This window comes from Strongylocentrotus purpuratus, unplaced genomic scaffold (assembly GCF_000002235.5).
Source record: "Strongylocentrotus purpuratus isolate Spur 01 unplaced genomic scaffold, Spur_5.0 spur5_scaffold_6, whole genome shotgun sequence".
NCBI classification, from domain to species: Eukaryota; Metazoa; Echinodermata; class Echinoidea; order Camarodonta; family Strongylocentrotidae; genus Strongylocentrotus; species Strongylocentrotus purpuratus.
The window spans coordinates 13,521,474-13,536,954 of NW_022145612.1; the positions used below are offsets into that span (position 1 = coordinate 13,521,474).

The 15,481-nt window shown below is 36.0% G+C and overlaps 1 protein-coding gene across 3 annotated transcripts in view; it reads left to right on the forward strand.

Moving 5' to 3' along the window:
* LOC100890827 overlaps positions 1–15,481 on the forward strand; it is a 30,940-nt gene that overhangs the window by 1,108 nt on the left and 14,351 nt on the right. For 2 of the 3 annotated variants that reach the window (XM_011685230.2, XM_031000263.1), the window contains exons 2-9: positions 8,487–8,752; positions 10,545–10,696; positions 11,589–11,757; positions 12,081–12,260; positions 13,127–13,176; positions 13,651–13,839; positions 14,920–14,963; positions 15,275–15,315. In XM_011685230.2, the coding sequence (XP_011683532.1) occupies positions 8,671–8,752; positions 10,545–10,696; positions 11,589–11,757; positions 12,081–12,260; positions 13,127–13,176; positions 13,651–13,839; positions 14,920–14,963; positions 15,275–15,315 (907 nt within the window). In that variant the 5' untranslated portion in view covers positions 8,487–8,670. The remainder of the gene's footprint in view (positions 1–8,486; positions 8,753–10,544; positions 10,697–11,588; positions 11,758–12,080; positions 12,261–13,126; positions 13,177–13,650; positions 13,840–14,919; positions 14,964–15,274; positions 15,316–15,481) is intronic. The other variant, XM_003727596.3, reaches the window with a different exon arrangement.

Sequence of the window (15,481 nt, forward strand, 5' to 3'; positions counted from 1 at the left end):
CCAAGTTCATGTACCGGGTATATAGAATGCTCTATGTGGGTATATAGAGCTTATATAATGCTGCTGCCGCGCTGAGTTCGAACTGTGCGATTTCTACCCCTCGTTATCTTGGCTTCGGACCTGGTTTCATGCAGAGGCTGATCTTTTTGAGGTTGCTGGGGCTTTTTATTATCGGTACATGTATTTAACAATAACAAGGTAATTGTTGTGTGTACATGTATATGCTGTGGGCCAGTGACCATGTGATCTTTGTTTAATAGTATCCAGAGCTCCAATAGCAATGATTTTGGTGGTGTATAGAACCGGCAGCTTTTCATCTAAAATTTATATCATGATGATAGCCAATTTATGAAACAAAAAACCAAAGTCGACACCCAAAGCATTGACATTTCTTGTTAATTAAGACAAAATGTATGTAGATCTATCATCTAGACCAAAAATAATTTTCCTTTGGAGCCTATTATATCTTGCTCCTCCAAATGAGCCACAACTATTGTGAAACTCCTCCAAATCTAACCAGACAAGTTTTCTTATTTATTTGATTGTTCTTTAAACAAAAAAATTGTTTGTATGTTTTTGTCTTTAATTTGATTTTGCTTTCATGATGTAATAAAAGTAAAATGAGTGGTGTTTCGGTGAATTTAAGGCAATTTTTCATGTGATGATAGGAGACGTAGGGATTAGCAAGGATTGGTCCAAAGTCCAATGTAGATCAGGTGATGTAGATTATAATCAAGTAAATGAATTTTTGAGTAATTCATTTTCATTTTGACAACTCCAAATTTTTGGCACAGTATATTTCAAAAGGCCCTGAATCAGCTAGTCACTCTGTAAATGAGTATTCTTTTTTTTTTATTGTTTTTAAAACTATAGTGTAGCAGTGCTTGTTTTCCATAGCCCCACATAGCTATGGACACGCTGTTGTGTTGTAAATATGAACAAACAGTTCATTTCAGTATATATGTTTGTCCCTCTGAAAGTGAGTTGACCCTATATTTCAGAGGATATGAGATATGACTTGTTCTTATTTCTTGGTGATTTGAATATGTTAATAGTTCCGTTTGATATGTTATGAACTGAGATTTTAACAAGGGTTTGACACTAATAGCAAAAGGTAGCCAGGATACATGGGCACCCCAAAATCTAAGACTTGGGCTCCCTAAATTTCAAAATGTTAACAAAGAACCCATGCATACAGAGTTACAGGCTCTAACATGTTCAGTCTGATGTGGAGTCCTGATAAAAGTATGATCAAACTGGTCAGGTGACTAAAGAAGGTGAGTTGTCTGAACTCACTCTGAAGCAGGGCTCAAATTAATTTTTTGTCCACGGGGGCTCTTCCCCCGAAAAAAGAGCCCCCGTGAGCATTCTCACGGGGGCTCTTTTTTATACAAATATCCTTTGAATTGGTACCTATGATACTCCTCAATTATTTGCTATTTCATCATTATCATTTCAATCAGCATTTTCCCTCGTACAAATTTACAAGCTACATAGCTGTTACTTGCCTGTGTATATACGCATACAACACTGATCATTATGATGTCTTTAAAGTTGACACTAAGCAAATAAATGTCCCTTAATTTGTTACCTACTGCAAGTATACAGTATGTTATTTTTAAGTTTTTCAATTACTTAGTATATCACAAAAAAATTCTGTCTACTCGAAATCCTCAATTGAAATGTCAAAAATATCTGCCTCTCTTTGCATAGAAAACCAGTCACGGCGCTGGTCTACTATTTATGACCTCACGTCCGTGAAAGAGTATATTCACGCACCCGGATTTTCCATAGCAAACATGTGCAGAGTGATACGATTTTCTGTATATTTTTGTTCAAAGGCTGAAAAGTCTAATAAATCATAATTCTATGTACAATTCTTTACCTTCCCCTAGTACTTCATAGTATTAATATCAATTCCCCTTTTAAGAATTATGACATATACATGCCAACGATGTGCTATTAGTCGATATTTTCACCATGTAACTTTTGTTTTGGTGTTGAAATCGGCCCAGGCACGGAGTGAACAGTAGCTGTCTACCCATGCACAGTTCATTACCATACACTACAGCGATCTCCCGATGGTTTCTTCTTCCTTTTTCCCATGTTTTTTGCCTTCCTTGGCCCTGAAGATCCTTCATCTACCAATTCTGACACCGGTAGTCAGGAGCAAGTCTTTGTTAGTTGTTTTTCTTAGCTGGCAACGTCGCTTTCATTCTCTTGCAATTGCCGATAAACATATAACTAGCGCACGTACGTTCCATCACAAGCAAGCAGCGCCTAGAGCAGCGGCTTGGTCTTACCTCCCGATTCTGCTCGCTTCACGAACGTTCATGCAAGAGCCGCATCACTCGCCAAAATATTATAGAGGAAGCGCGCTTGCATGATCTCGTTCAAGTTTGATATTTTACAACATAAAATGTTTAACTGGTACTGTATCCTTTTTTGAGGCAGTCACACACATCTATGATAAGTACTATCATAGTTCTAGACCTATTCGTTTTACAAAACTGCTCCTGTACCTTATCTGATGACAATATATAATGCATCCGCCTATATTCATACATGCACGATTTAACTTTAATTCCTAAGCAGTAAACTCGTCTTAAATCTCTACCAAATAGGTGAATATGAGGATATAAAAAGAAATCAGCGACTGGAAAATGTTGCTTCGTTATTCTTCATTCAAATGAAAACAGAAAATCCATCAAATATACTCCTTAACAACAACAAATCTAAGCTCTGACAGGATAGCATTTACGTAGGGATATCACTGCCATTCACTCTCACTGAGCCCATGAGTCCCGTTCGTGACGTCACGGATAGAGGCCCGACTCTACGTGCACTTCCGGGTTTCAGACTTAGATATTTTGGTAGAGTTTACTCGAATAAATTCATTATTCTAAACTTGTTTTGTCGGGTGGACACCATTTGGTGTTATTATGGGGGTTAAAAGCTTTCTATTTATGTAATTATCTCAGTATTTGGGATTGTCTTAGAGTATCAGCTTTAACGTGACATATCTTCTTCTCCCCTTGCAAACGAAAAAGAAAACATGGTCATTAAAAGGGATTAAGCGACAAATAATGATTGTGATTCAAATTGATGTGAATATTTGTTTGAATAAGCACTGCTATTCACCCGAATCTTCTTTGTAAAAACAACTTTTACGAATCTCAGCCATGCTTACTGAGTTGAGACGTTCCATTCAATTTAAAATACCCATTACATAATACACTTCTCCTAATCTCAAAGTGATCTTACAGCACAGTGGCAGAATTGCATGGCTGAGATTTGTAAAAGTCAGACTCGAGCATTCGACTACACGTCGCAGCCCTACTCTGAAGTCTTGTCTTCATTGCTTGGCAAAATACTGTGAGCACTTGGTATTAAATTGACATTTTGTTTAGTCTACCATTTTCTATAAGCATCGATAAGTACAGATAAGTGCTGATAGAAAAAACACTTACTTTTTAAAAAACAATGTTCCTCCCATTTACATGACTACAATTAAGGCTTGTTCATACATGTATACTGCGTGGTAAACAACAGCAAAAAAAAAAACACCCATGTTTTTTTTTTTTAAAGTGTAACTGAATGGGAACTGCAACAAAGAACTTTCCCGTACCTTCACTGAGCTCTGTGTTATAAGATACACAAATATGAAGCATATATAACATTTGTGTACAATCAAAATAAATACCCCAGTTTTGCTGCATCGTACATGAATGCACCTCTACAACATGTAGGCCAATAATGGCTTATGTGCTTTTAAAACTATCAGAACATTTCATTTTCTCTTTGAAAATGCAAAGATAAAGTTGGTATGTCCTGTTTATTTGCAATTTTAATGAGTTGAGAATAAACTAATAAACATGGAGTAATAACCAGTCAATGAACATTTAAAGGGAGTGTGTCATGACGACACTGTGTCTTTCCCGTGGCCCTAATCTGGGCCAATCGGGTAGAATATGACTATGGACGATGCAACCGCAGCATTCATGTGCGAGCAACATACGCGAAACCGAAGCGTGAGGAAAACTTTGGTCTGTTTCGCGAGTTAATCAAGTCCATTCGTTTATGTGCAGTTGTCCAAAAGAAGACGTAGATGGCGTCAACCACTAATTCCCATAACTCCCTTTAAAGGGATCCAGTAACTTTGTCTCAGATTCTGAAATAAAATTCTGGATTTAGCTCATGATGCAATGATAATTATAAACCTTAAGGTCAGTCAGGAACCCCATGACTTTTACAAGCCGATCGCCTGTCCGATTATCAAGATATTTATGATTGGAATTACAAATTTTGAAAACCGTTCGCCTGACGGTTTTCATAACACTACAGTTTATTGGGGAAAACGAGTATGGTATAACTGGTCACTCAAAGATTTTTACTTTTTTGAGGCACTTCTTGATTATTTTGAAGCGCGATTTTTTTAGGGCTTCAACGTTACACCATATCACAGACACTGATAACATGTAGGACCGTGTATCTCAGATTTAACATTGTTAAACGATCCCTTTAAAGCTTGAGATCTACAGTATCTCTTTGAAACTTTCAAAAGTTCCTTATTATAAATCTCCTGTCTTTTCTTGTTTTGTCCATTTTTTCTACTTTGGGGGGGGGGGGGAATTCAATGTCCAACATTTTAATTGTGCAGGGCATTGTTTATTATAAAAGCTCATGTATGCAGAGACGCCAAGTTCAAAGATCGGCAATGCGTGACATTTTCATGATTTGGCCCGCGAGCGCGTGTGCGAGGGTATAACACACGTATAAGGTATAGCGTTTTTTCAAAATCTAACGCGCGCGTCGTGCATAAGAGCATTTTCAGACCCTCGAAATGCGTGATGTCACGCCTAATGCGTGATACTTGGTAGCTCTGTGTATGAGTTGCTATGAGCCTATGAGGAGTATTATTGAAGTGCCGAACTGTCTCAATCTTACCTTCAACATTTCAAATAGTCACAATCATCATTACAAGTTTATCTCTTGTTATTTAAAGTCATTTTTGGGGTAAGTATACTGAAAGAATCAAATGTTAGGATTACCCTGCTGCTGACCTGGGCAAGTCAAGCACAGATATCTGCCATGTACTTAGTTGCAATTGTACTTGCAGTGTTTACATTTGAGAATATCCAAAAAGATCTGGAGATACAGAACCGGGTTTACATGCAGCAATGTGTAGTCAAGGCAGCATCCCAGGTGTAGTCATGAATCATGAGGTACATGAATAATGTATTGTAATTGGGCAAAGCAGAGTATGTGTTAGTGAAAGTGGGTCTGCACATCATTCTTGTTAGGGGACATATCCATGTCCATTACATATAGGAATACCATGACTTTTTCAGCACTTTTTGTCGAGTGTTGTAGCTCCAGGGGGCTTTTGAGGTAGGTGCCCCGACGCCATCACCCATAACTTGGTATTAAAAAAAAAGGGGGGAAAGGAATAACATAAAAAGAAAGGAAAAGAAAGGGAGAGGAGGAAAGAAGCATGAAAGAAGTTAAGTGTGATATCCGCCCACTCCACCACCCTAGTCAATAGCCTGGATAATTTATGTTCTGTCCGTCTAGTGAGATCAACGCCTCCAATGATGCCAATGACCTTTCATTGCCAGGAGACCAAGATGCCATGCTGCATCCCTATTTTTTTGTCATAGATTTATGCAAGGTATCTCCTAGAAGATCAGGTTAAATTTCTAGAAAGTAGTATGAAGAGAAAATTATGATCATTTACAGCATGGGCAAAATCAAAGTACTCTTGTTTCTTAGTCTTAGAAGCTGTCAAGAACAAAAACCTTTCAATTGTAAACATAGCTTAAAGAGAAGGTTGAGTTCTGGGAAAAGGTGAAAAATAATTTGTGAGCGTTATCATTCTTATTATGCCAGTGTGGAAGAACATCAGATAAGACATGTTCCCTAAAAAGCATGGCTCTTCAAATGCCTTTTTATTCTAAATATGTCATGTAACATCGTAAAACTCGGGGGTAGGATTTTTACGCCACGTGTTCGTGTAGTCCCATATACATCTTTCTGTGTACAGTGTTTGTAACTTTACCAAGACTTGGCCAAATTTCTTATCATTTTGATGATTCCAGAACCTTGCAATACACACAAATTCTTATGCTAGATGATCAACCTTTTCTGGTCGATTCCACACCGTTTCTTTCACAATGCAATCGTATGACCAGAACTCAACTTCGTCTTTAAGTCGTATAGTTACTTGTTTCAGTGATGATGCACAACATTAAATCATTTGGCCAATTACTTCTGAACGCAGGCTTAAGCCTCTATATTCTGTTCCAAAGTCCTTCTTCAACTTTTTTGTTTTTGTTTCCCCCTGTAGGGTTGGAAAGGTATTGGAAACTTACTTAGTTCAGATTATTCAGGTCAGGTTCAAACAAAAAAATTGAATGCTAACCAGAAAAATCCATGAGGTCTAGGCCATAGCCAAGCATCATTTCCTGCTTGATGATGAATTTTTGTGTAAACATAATACTTTGCACAAAGTAAGACTAATGATGATGTACGTGTACAAATGCAACTGTCCATGCCATACCATTTCATTATTTATACAGAGGTTATCTGTACAATGATTTCATTTTTTATTACAATAAAACCATTACGGTACCTAGATGTCCCCCAGTTGTGCCCTTTGACCAATTGTTATGTGATATTTTCTCTCAATAACTGTTTTCATTATTTTTTTTTTATACTTTTGTTGCTAGCTGAACTGGAATACAATCAGTTGCATTTATGATTGTTGTTCCTAAGGTTTTTTTTATGAAGTAATCATCTTTGATTACATGTTAGTCTTTTTTAATTTTATTGCTGCTTCAGCTCCCATTGAAGACAAGCCCCCTGTTCATATAAAATAGATCTCTGAATACCACAATATTGCTTGCCAATTGGCATTGGAATTCGATAAGCGATTTTCCTCTGCCACTTTTTACATTATAGGCAGGCGATACAAAGACCCCAGTAATACTGCAGTATTGTAGCATGCCCCATTCGTGTACACGTCAGTAGCAATACATTAGTCATGTCAATCGGCAAGTACCACCTTCCATTGTGGTTACCCAGCATGCAAATCTCAATTCAGATTTTCAGTCAAGGGGTAGAGACTTGCGAGCAACACCTCTTGTATTTCATTGCACAAGATGTGAATGTGAATGTTACAGATACATGTACTTTTCAGATATTGGCAGCAATGTAACATTTTTCTTTGATAGGTTCCAGCAGGAAAAAAGTAACCACATAATTAATAGCTGTAAAATATAAGGAAGCAAAATACCAAACATTTTTTGGTATGACCCATTTATATCTTTCACTATCGATAGCATGTCCGAAAATAGCAGGAATGTTTGGGGCTAATGCGCTTTTTTTACAGATAGATGGCAGAATTAATTAACATACCCCCTGTCCACACACAACATTTTCCGTGACTAATCATGATTAGCTATACCGTTTCGCGATAGTGATACCGTTTCGCGATAGTTTTACGACCAAAATTGTAGGTGTGGACGCTCACTAACGATACGTCGTATAACGAAACTAGTCTAACGAAACGCAGGTTTGGGCATCGTTTCGAACTGAAACTCGATAAAGAATCACGCCTAATCACGGAAAATGTTGTGTGTGGACAGGGGGAGTGTAACTAGTGTAACTAACTGGGCGGGGCTTAACGTGACCTCGAGCGAAATGAGACCAGACCTCTTAATTATCACTATCGCGAAACTCTATAAAGAATCACGGAAAATGTTGTGTGTGGACAGGGGGCATTTTATACGATGATTCTTTAGTGACGACGTTTCTTGTGTGTGGACATCCTGGAATTTATACGATGATTCTTTATACGACGTATCGTTATAGAGTTTCGGGATAAATTGTTTTGTGTGTGGACACGCTGATAGCTATAGAGAGGGATCAGTAGAGATTTGGACAATAAAGGTAACACAAGCGCTATCTTTGAATGTTGGGTGCCGATAAACCTACATTATAATCAAGCTATAGTAACTAGCAATAACCCTGATAAACTTATCTCCTATCATTTACTTTGCTAAAGGTCAGCTTTTGGTAGCTAGACAAGATTTGTATACTATTCATTACCAAAATCTTATCAGTATTGACACGATTTGAGTCTGAGAGGTCGTACCGTGTTTGCTTTGTTGTGAGTAACCAGGTCCTCACTGTAAAGCATAAATTTATGATATCATTCATATAAATGGTAACAAAGATCATATTGCTTCCTGTTGATAGGCGGGCGTTGCACTACCCCTGTTGCTCGTTCCATAGGGTCTGTATCCTTGTTCCGTTTTGGTCAGCTTAATTTCCACCGACGTCAATTATTTATGGCTCTGATTATTTCCGGTCAGTTATCCACTGACGTCAATTGTTTATTACTCTCTGATTATTTCCATCAAGAAATATTAGAATTCGTTTCGAATTCAAATCTTTCACGATTATATTGTCTTATATCTCTTTAGGGCTTCAGTAAAGTGAAGATACACATGTAAGCTCCACAACCTGTCTCCGTTTTACAGCTAGCTGTCAAGTCATCATGATCGCCAAGTTGATTCTTTGGATGTCTGCTCTCATCTGCTAAGGAGTGTTCTCTTGGAGAAGTGTTCTCTTCAACCCCTGACTGGTCCATAAGAGATATATTCTACGATGGAGCTGGAGTGCACGTTTGACATACAGAAAGATATCCTCCCGTATGTACTTGGCAGGGGAGAGGAGGCTAACAAAAAAGGTATTTTTCCTCATAGTTTTATTGCAATTTCTTGAAACACATTTTCTTTTGATATCATGTTAATGTATTTTGTAGCTGACTTGATGTATTTATTGACAACTCATGGGTTGGATTGCCCTTGTCAGCTAACAGCTGTTTTTTCAAAGGGGTTCAAGCTAGCGGTTAACAATAAAAAGAAATATATGAACATACAAATATATACTTATAACCAGCAATCATGAAATATTAATCATGTGCAAAGTAACAAAATAACATTCAACAAATTACAGCAACAACAACAACAACAAAGTACACTGATAAATATAAAGGGCGATGACACAATACAACAGAATCCTACATAAAGAGAGAGGGTGGAGAGTGGGTGGGTCCCAGATTGCAATTCCCATTTTACTTAATGGTTAGAAAAATAATTTTACACGTAAGAAAGTAACACAAAATTGAAGAAAAAGCAGTGACTAGTACTTTGATTTATTGCCTGTAAAAAAAATTCTAGTAGTCAAATGCCTTTTTCTTTAATCATAAAAACATGATGAGAAAACGAGTGAAGAAGTAGTGAAGGAAAAAATGAAAGAAAAACTGATGACTAGTAATTTGATTTATTGCCAGTCTCAAAAAAGTTGCCGGTCATGTGTTTGACGTTTGTTTCACTTTAGAAGAAGGCCTCATTCCAGATTGTATAAAATCACAAATTCAATAGATATTTAAAAATTATTAATATCTATTATCTATTAGTGTAGACTGCTTGATGTTCTCTTGTTTTTGTACTTGTAGTTTTAAGCATCCCTTTTGGGTTTGGTGAGCATTATTATTTATAATACTCATGAAATCCTGCAGTGTAACATTTCACTTGATACTGATCATGCATTGCCCAGCTTGTCACTAAATACTCTTTGTTTAAAATCAGTGATTCTGTAGCAAAATTGACTTGACCAAATGCTTTCTTGGATGAAATCAGTCCCAAGACTCTGTATTCTGGGATGAAATCAAGTTGTAAGATTGACATTTGGTGTCCCCTCGCATTAAAGTATTTGGTGACGTGCTGAAATTCAAATGAAAATATGACTTCACTTTAATAATACCCAGTAGTTCAAGTTTAAGTTCTTAAATTATATTGTTACCATGTACTGTACCATTGTAATCATATACTTCATCATGTTTGCCTGCAGAATGGATGCTTACATTTAAACTGAACTTAAAGATAAAGACCAGTTATGGTCATGCGATTGCATTGTGAAAGAAACGTTGTGGAATCTATCAGAAAAGATTGATCATCTAGCATATAAGTATTGGTGTGTACTGCAAGGTTCTGGAATCATCAAAATGATAAGAAATTTGGCCCAGTCTTCGTAAAGTTACAAGCACTGTACACAGAAAGATGTATATGGGACTACACACACGTGCGCGACACATGCGTTTATCTCTCACACACCAATAGATAAACTAATTTACCAAATATATCGATTAGTAGGCAGTTTCCCGCAAAATTTGTATCATCATGTATTAGTCAAAACATACTCTTTCACATGATTGGTAATAAGAGCTTCCATTTCATTTTTTGAAATTGGGGCGTTTCCAATACTGGTCTTTACCTTTAAACACGTAATGCTTTATAGCACAATTAATTTATGCATGTAGGAAATTGATATTCATTCATTTGATAATTATATTGAGCTTTTTTATATATCTTTCTACTGATAATTTTGTGTACCCATTTGCATGTATACCCTTGGCCCACACGATCTTGACAAATCAGAAATCACACACAGATTTTGTTGTTCTGTTCTACGTCCAGGTCACTCAGATAAGGACATCACTGTGCGTGTGGTAGGTCAGGAGAGAGATGGCACTCTGCTCTACACATGGGATGATCTTGCACCAGTCGGTGTCAGTTATGTACAGGTCACCCACATTGGACTCTACGATCCTGCTGAACAAAAAAATGAAGTAAATTTCCTACTTTTGGGGTCTTTTTACTGTTTCTTACTAAATGTTCAGTCATTTGAGCATACCGTAATGTAACTGAAAGCAAATTGAATGAGAAAAAGAATAAAAGGAAGAGGTGAGAATAAAAAAGAGAAGAAAGGGTCTTCACATTCAAGGATGACGTCTTTTTAAATATGGAATTTTTAAATAAAGTTCTAGGAAACTAGTAAATGATGGGGCCAGATTTAAGGTCTTTACTCATTTTGTTCCATTAGTAAAGTGGATAGAATGAGTTCTTATAGTTCAATGAGTGATTGGAACACAAATATTATCCTTTGTATAAGTGTGATATGTATGGAATGAAGAATATTATCACAAAAATTATCACATCTCCTTGAATCCATCATGACTTTTATCATTAATCATCACTTCCAGTCAATTTTATCCCACTGACAGATAGAATAATTGTAAAACATACCAGTAATTAATAGTAGCAGCTGGATTGTAGCAAGAATAGAGATATATTATCTTTACAATTGATTGTAAGTTGATTTTAATGAAACAGAGCTGTTCTAATTTAATGTGAGTGTTATGTAACTTGGGTCAGGACATTGAGAAATGGAGTATTCCAAACTGTTACTTGATAGACAAATCCTCCTTTAGGCCTAAAAAAAAAAGATGTTGTATTGCCCCTTAGGTGCCAAAACATAATTTTTTTTACTCCCTCTTTGGGCTGATATTTCTCATTTTTTTCCATTTTTTTTCTAAAAAAACGGTAAAAAAAAATTAAAAATTAAAAAGCTGACACTAGATTTCAAGATTTTTGAGTTGGTTGCAAAGGGCAATACAACATTTTTTTGTTTAGGCCTTATATTCATGTTCCCATCGCTGTTCCTCTTATGTGCCCATGCAGTGCCTCTTTGTGCATGATTGTAAGATCGTGATCACCAGCTGCTCCATCAATCAAGACCACAGTATCCTGGCTTACGTCGTCAAGGAGACGCAGCCCGCATCACCTCTGGGGCTGGGGGAGGAAGATGCAGGGGCATCCTCATCGGCTACCACCTCACACCAAGTGCAAGGTAGCTGGACAAATTGTTTTCAACATTGATAATTTCAGTGGATAACTATTATTTTATAAATACCAGCAATTATTATGTTCATGTATAGATAAGGTTTTTAGGTTTCAGTCTTGTGGTGGAGTGTTTTAACATTTGTATAAAGCAATTAAACATCATCTTTTATAAGAACTGATGAAATTGCTTTTTAAAAGGTGATTTAGATAACTTCATGCATTTGTGCTTGCCTACCGAATTCCAAGGTTAATGGAAGCCCAATCTACATGTTACAATTACCTCAACCAATGATGAACACTTTTGGTATAATTTTGATGTTGCCTCCCCAGATGTGTACAGGGCATTTCTTGCTGAGATTCAACCTCAGCATGCCATCTTTGATCTGAATGTTGAGCGGTCTTCTCTGCTGCATGTCCAATTCCTTAGGCCAAGGTCAGCCCAGGGTCTTGCTGACCCCATGACCTCTATGGTCAAGGACTGTAGGCTATTGGTCTTCCTTCACCGGGAATGTAAGAGAAAAAATCCTTGAACTTTACATAGCCATTATACTTTTTTATCACCTAGAACTTTATTTGTCTTTCAGCAATTAAGATAACTCTATCTCATACTGGAAGTGAACTAGAGGTTAAAAAATGCATCGATAGAGGCAATGGAGGTCAAAATCAAAATATAATTTGAGTCATATTTAATAATACACATCAATTATGATTCAAATAATATTTTTATCCAAATTATTTGCTTTAAAAAAAAACTGATTTGAATGAAATTATGCAAATATCACCGTGTATTTATCTTGTAACCTAAGGGATTTCTGATGAGCTTGATACACTTTTTTTTTTTAAATGTACAAAAATGTCTGTAAATTTGAAAAAGAGCATAATTACTTTTGTTCAATTAGATTGGTAGAGGTATGGTGTAGTTTACCCATTTATGGAGTGCTTAGACTCAATCTGCTCATCCTGTTAAAAATAACCATAATTCTGTAATGAAATGAACATAAAAAAAGTCTTGTCAACATGAAATCAATTTTTTTTTTACTCATATTCATTTTATGACTAGATGTTTTTTTTTTTACAGGGTTATTCATTTTGCAACAAAAGTACAATACTTTGTACAGAATAAAGAGATTGACAATGGACACTATATATGTTAGTGGACTATAAAGTGAAACCATTTTTAGTTTTAATATTCTAGTCCACTTTATGAATGCACGTCATAGTTTTCTGATTGATTATGATATCAGTTTTTTCTTCTTCAGATATCATGGAAATGGTATTATTCCTGTGGAGATTAAACTTTATAAATCATACATGTTGAACATGTTATTTAATGAAACAAACATCTGAATTGACCATTTGTTTTGCTTCCTTCACAGCCATTGGTCTGTACAGGGTACCCATAGCAAGAATGGGTAACAACAGTGTGGTATGTATTTAATTCATTTATATTTCCATCCAATTGTTACAAAATTTCATCCTATGGTATTATAAATTGTTTGAGTATCGAACATTTTCTTTTCAAATTGAAATTTTTAATGCTGACACTGTCTATGCATAAATATAATTACTTAAGAAGTTGTATTAAATGAAGAATATCAAATAGTGCAGAATGGAGAGGCTACCATCTGTTCATCCTAATGATAGTATACATTCCTGATTTGATGTTCATGTATTCTGTCTTAATGCCACATTGGATATTTGAGACAATTCAATTGCAATTTAAAGTACCGGTACGTTGCAACAAAAAATGAAATATCTGTTAAACTTTTTTTTCAAATGACCTTTGATGTTCAGTTATTGTTAACATTTGAAATTTCCTATTCAAGTCAGAATGGTCTGGCCATTACCAGGAGCTAATCCAACAGGGAATAATTGACCTTTGACTCATGACCTTCACCAGGTAATCAGCGGACCCCCAGATGCCCAGCCTGTGGTTAGCCGTTTCCTGTGGGCCCAGTGGGATGCACCTACCCAACGCCTCTTTGTCGTGCTCCAGCGGAATCGTCTTCCCTCCGAGCCTGAACAGCTGGCCATCTTCAGATGCTATGAGTTCACAGGTCAGGGGTCGCAGACATCCTTCACCAAAATGGTAATGAAACAGATTTTATTTGTGTGATGTCTTTAAAGGTAAAGACCAGTATTGGAAACGCCCCAATTTCAAAAATGAAATGGAAGCTCTTATTACCAATCATGTGAAAGAATATGTCTTGAATAATACATGATGATCGCCATCGCATGACCATAACTGGTCTTTAGCTTTAATAGAGTGTATGTCACAAAAAGATCATGTCAGCTGTTGAGAGCCAGAAGGGCGTTAAGTCTGTTTAAAAGTATATGACATGATGCCCTTTTGGTTCTCGACAGATAATTTACATCTTGATCATGGTACAAAGTTAGCTTTAAGCATTCGAGAGAGATGAAAAGGATATAAATACTGAACCCATAGAACATTGTTCAATAGACATGTGATGCAGGATATAAACTCACTTCACAGACTGAGTCTACATTGTGGTAATCTTTATTCCAAAAGCATTTAGAACTTTAAAAACCTGTATCATAGATACAATAAATGCAAACAGGTAAAATGTCTGAACAAGATAATTTTCATCTCACACAGAAAAAATTCACAAACATGAAACACAAGATGATTAACTTACGAAGACACTTGCTGAACTTTTGTCATATACAATTGAATAGATAATACTGGGAATAGTAGACAAGCAATCTCAACCCTATTCATTTGTATACCGGTAATCCATATGGCAACTCAAAGTAATTTTTCATGTCACATTTAAAGGATTGATAGCTATACACACGGTGTATAATGTACTAACAAAGAAGGCTGGACTGTCCCATTCCACTTGGGGTGGGGTTTAGGGAACTACCATGAGGTATTAAATAAAAACTATCTAGTATTACTTGGAAGTGTCAAGCTACCCTGCTACAGACAAATATTGCAATTACATGTATTGTGTTCAACAAATTCTGAACTTCCACAGATCCTGATGATAGTTTTTTGGCTTCTTACAAATCAGTATTAAATATTGTTTAAAAAAATATAAGCATACAAGCATACTTCACATGTATGTGTGAATCATGGAAAAGGTTTTGATTTCATGATATATTCTAAGTTGACGCATTGTTTGTTTGTGTCTCTCTTCTCTATTAGATGGAAATGGAGCTTCCTCCAGATATAAAGCTGACTTCCAGCAGGTCTGTATATTTACTCTCAGAAATTTGTATGAACCAAATTTCAGATTTCAAACAAAAAATAATAATGAAATGTATCTGATTTTAAGTCACACTAATAATCTGTTCAAAACCAGTGGGGCATTAAATCTGTGTTTAAGTATAGGAGTTAATGCCCTTCTTGCTTTAACCAGATAATATACATATTGTTATGTACATGACTCTTCTGCCAGATGTATCGTATTGAACCTACATGGATGTACTTTAAATATAATATATCTTCTTTTAAATATTGGTATTTAATGAATTCTGTGATTCATTTTTCGCACTTGCAGGTATTCATATGATGTGCCCTCTCTTAGGAACACAATTTCAGGTCTGTATATTTCACTCTTTTTCTTTTCTTTTTCTTTTCAGAAAATGATTTAACACCTTTTTTAATGATTATTGGTTAGGAAAATACCTGACAGTCCTATGCATCAAGATTTCAACTCATGTTTTGTTGCTCATTTAAATACAAAAAATTAAAACAAAATTATGAT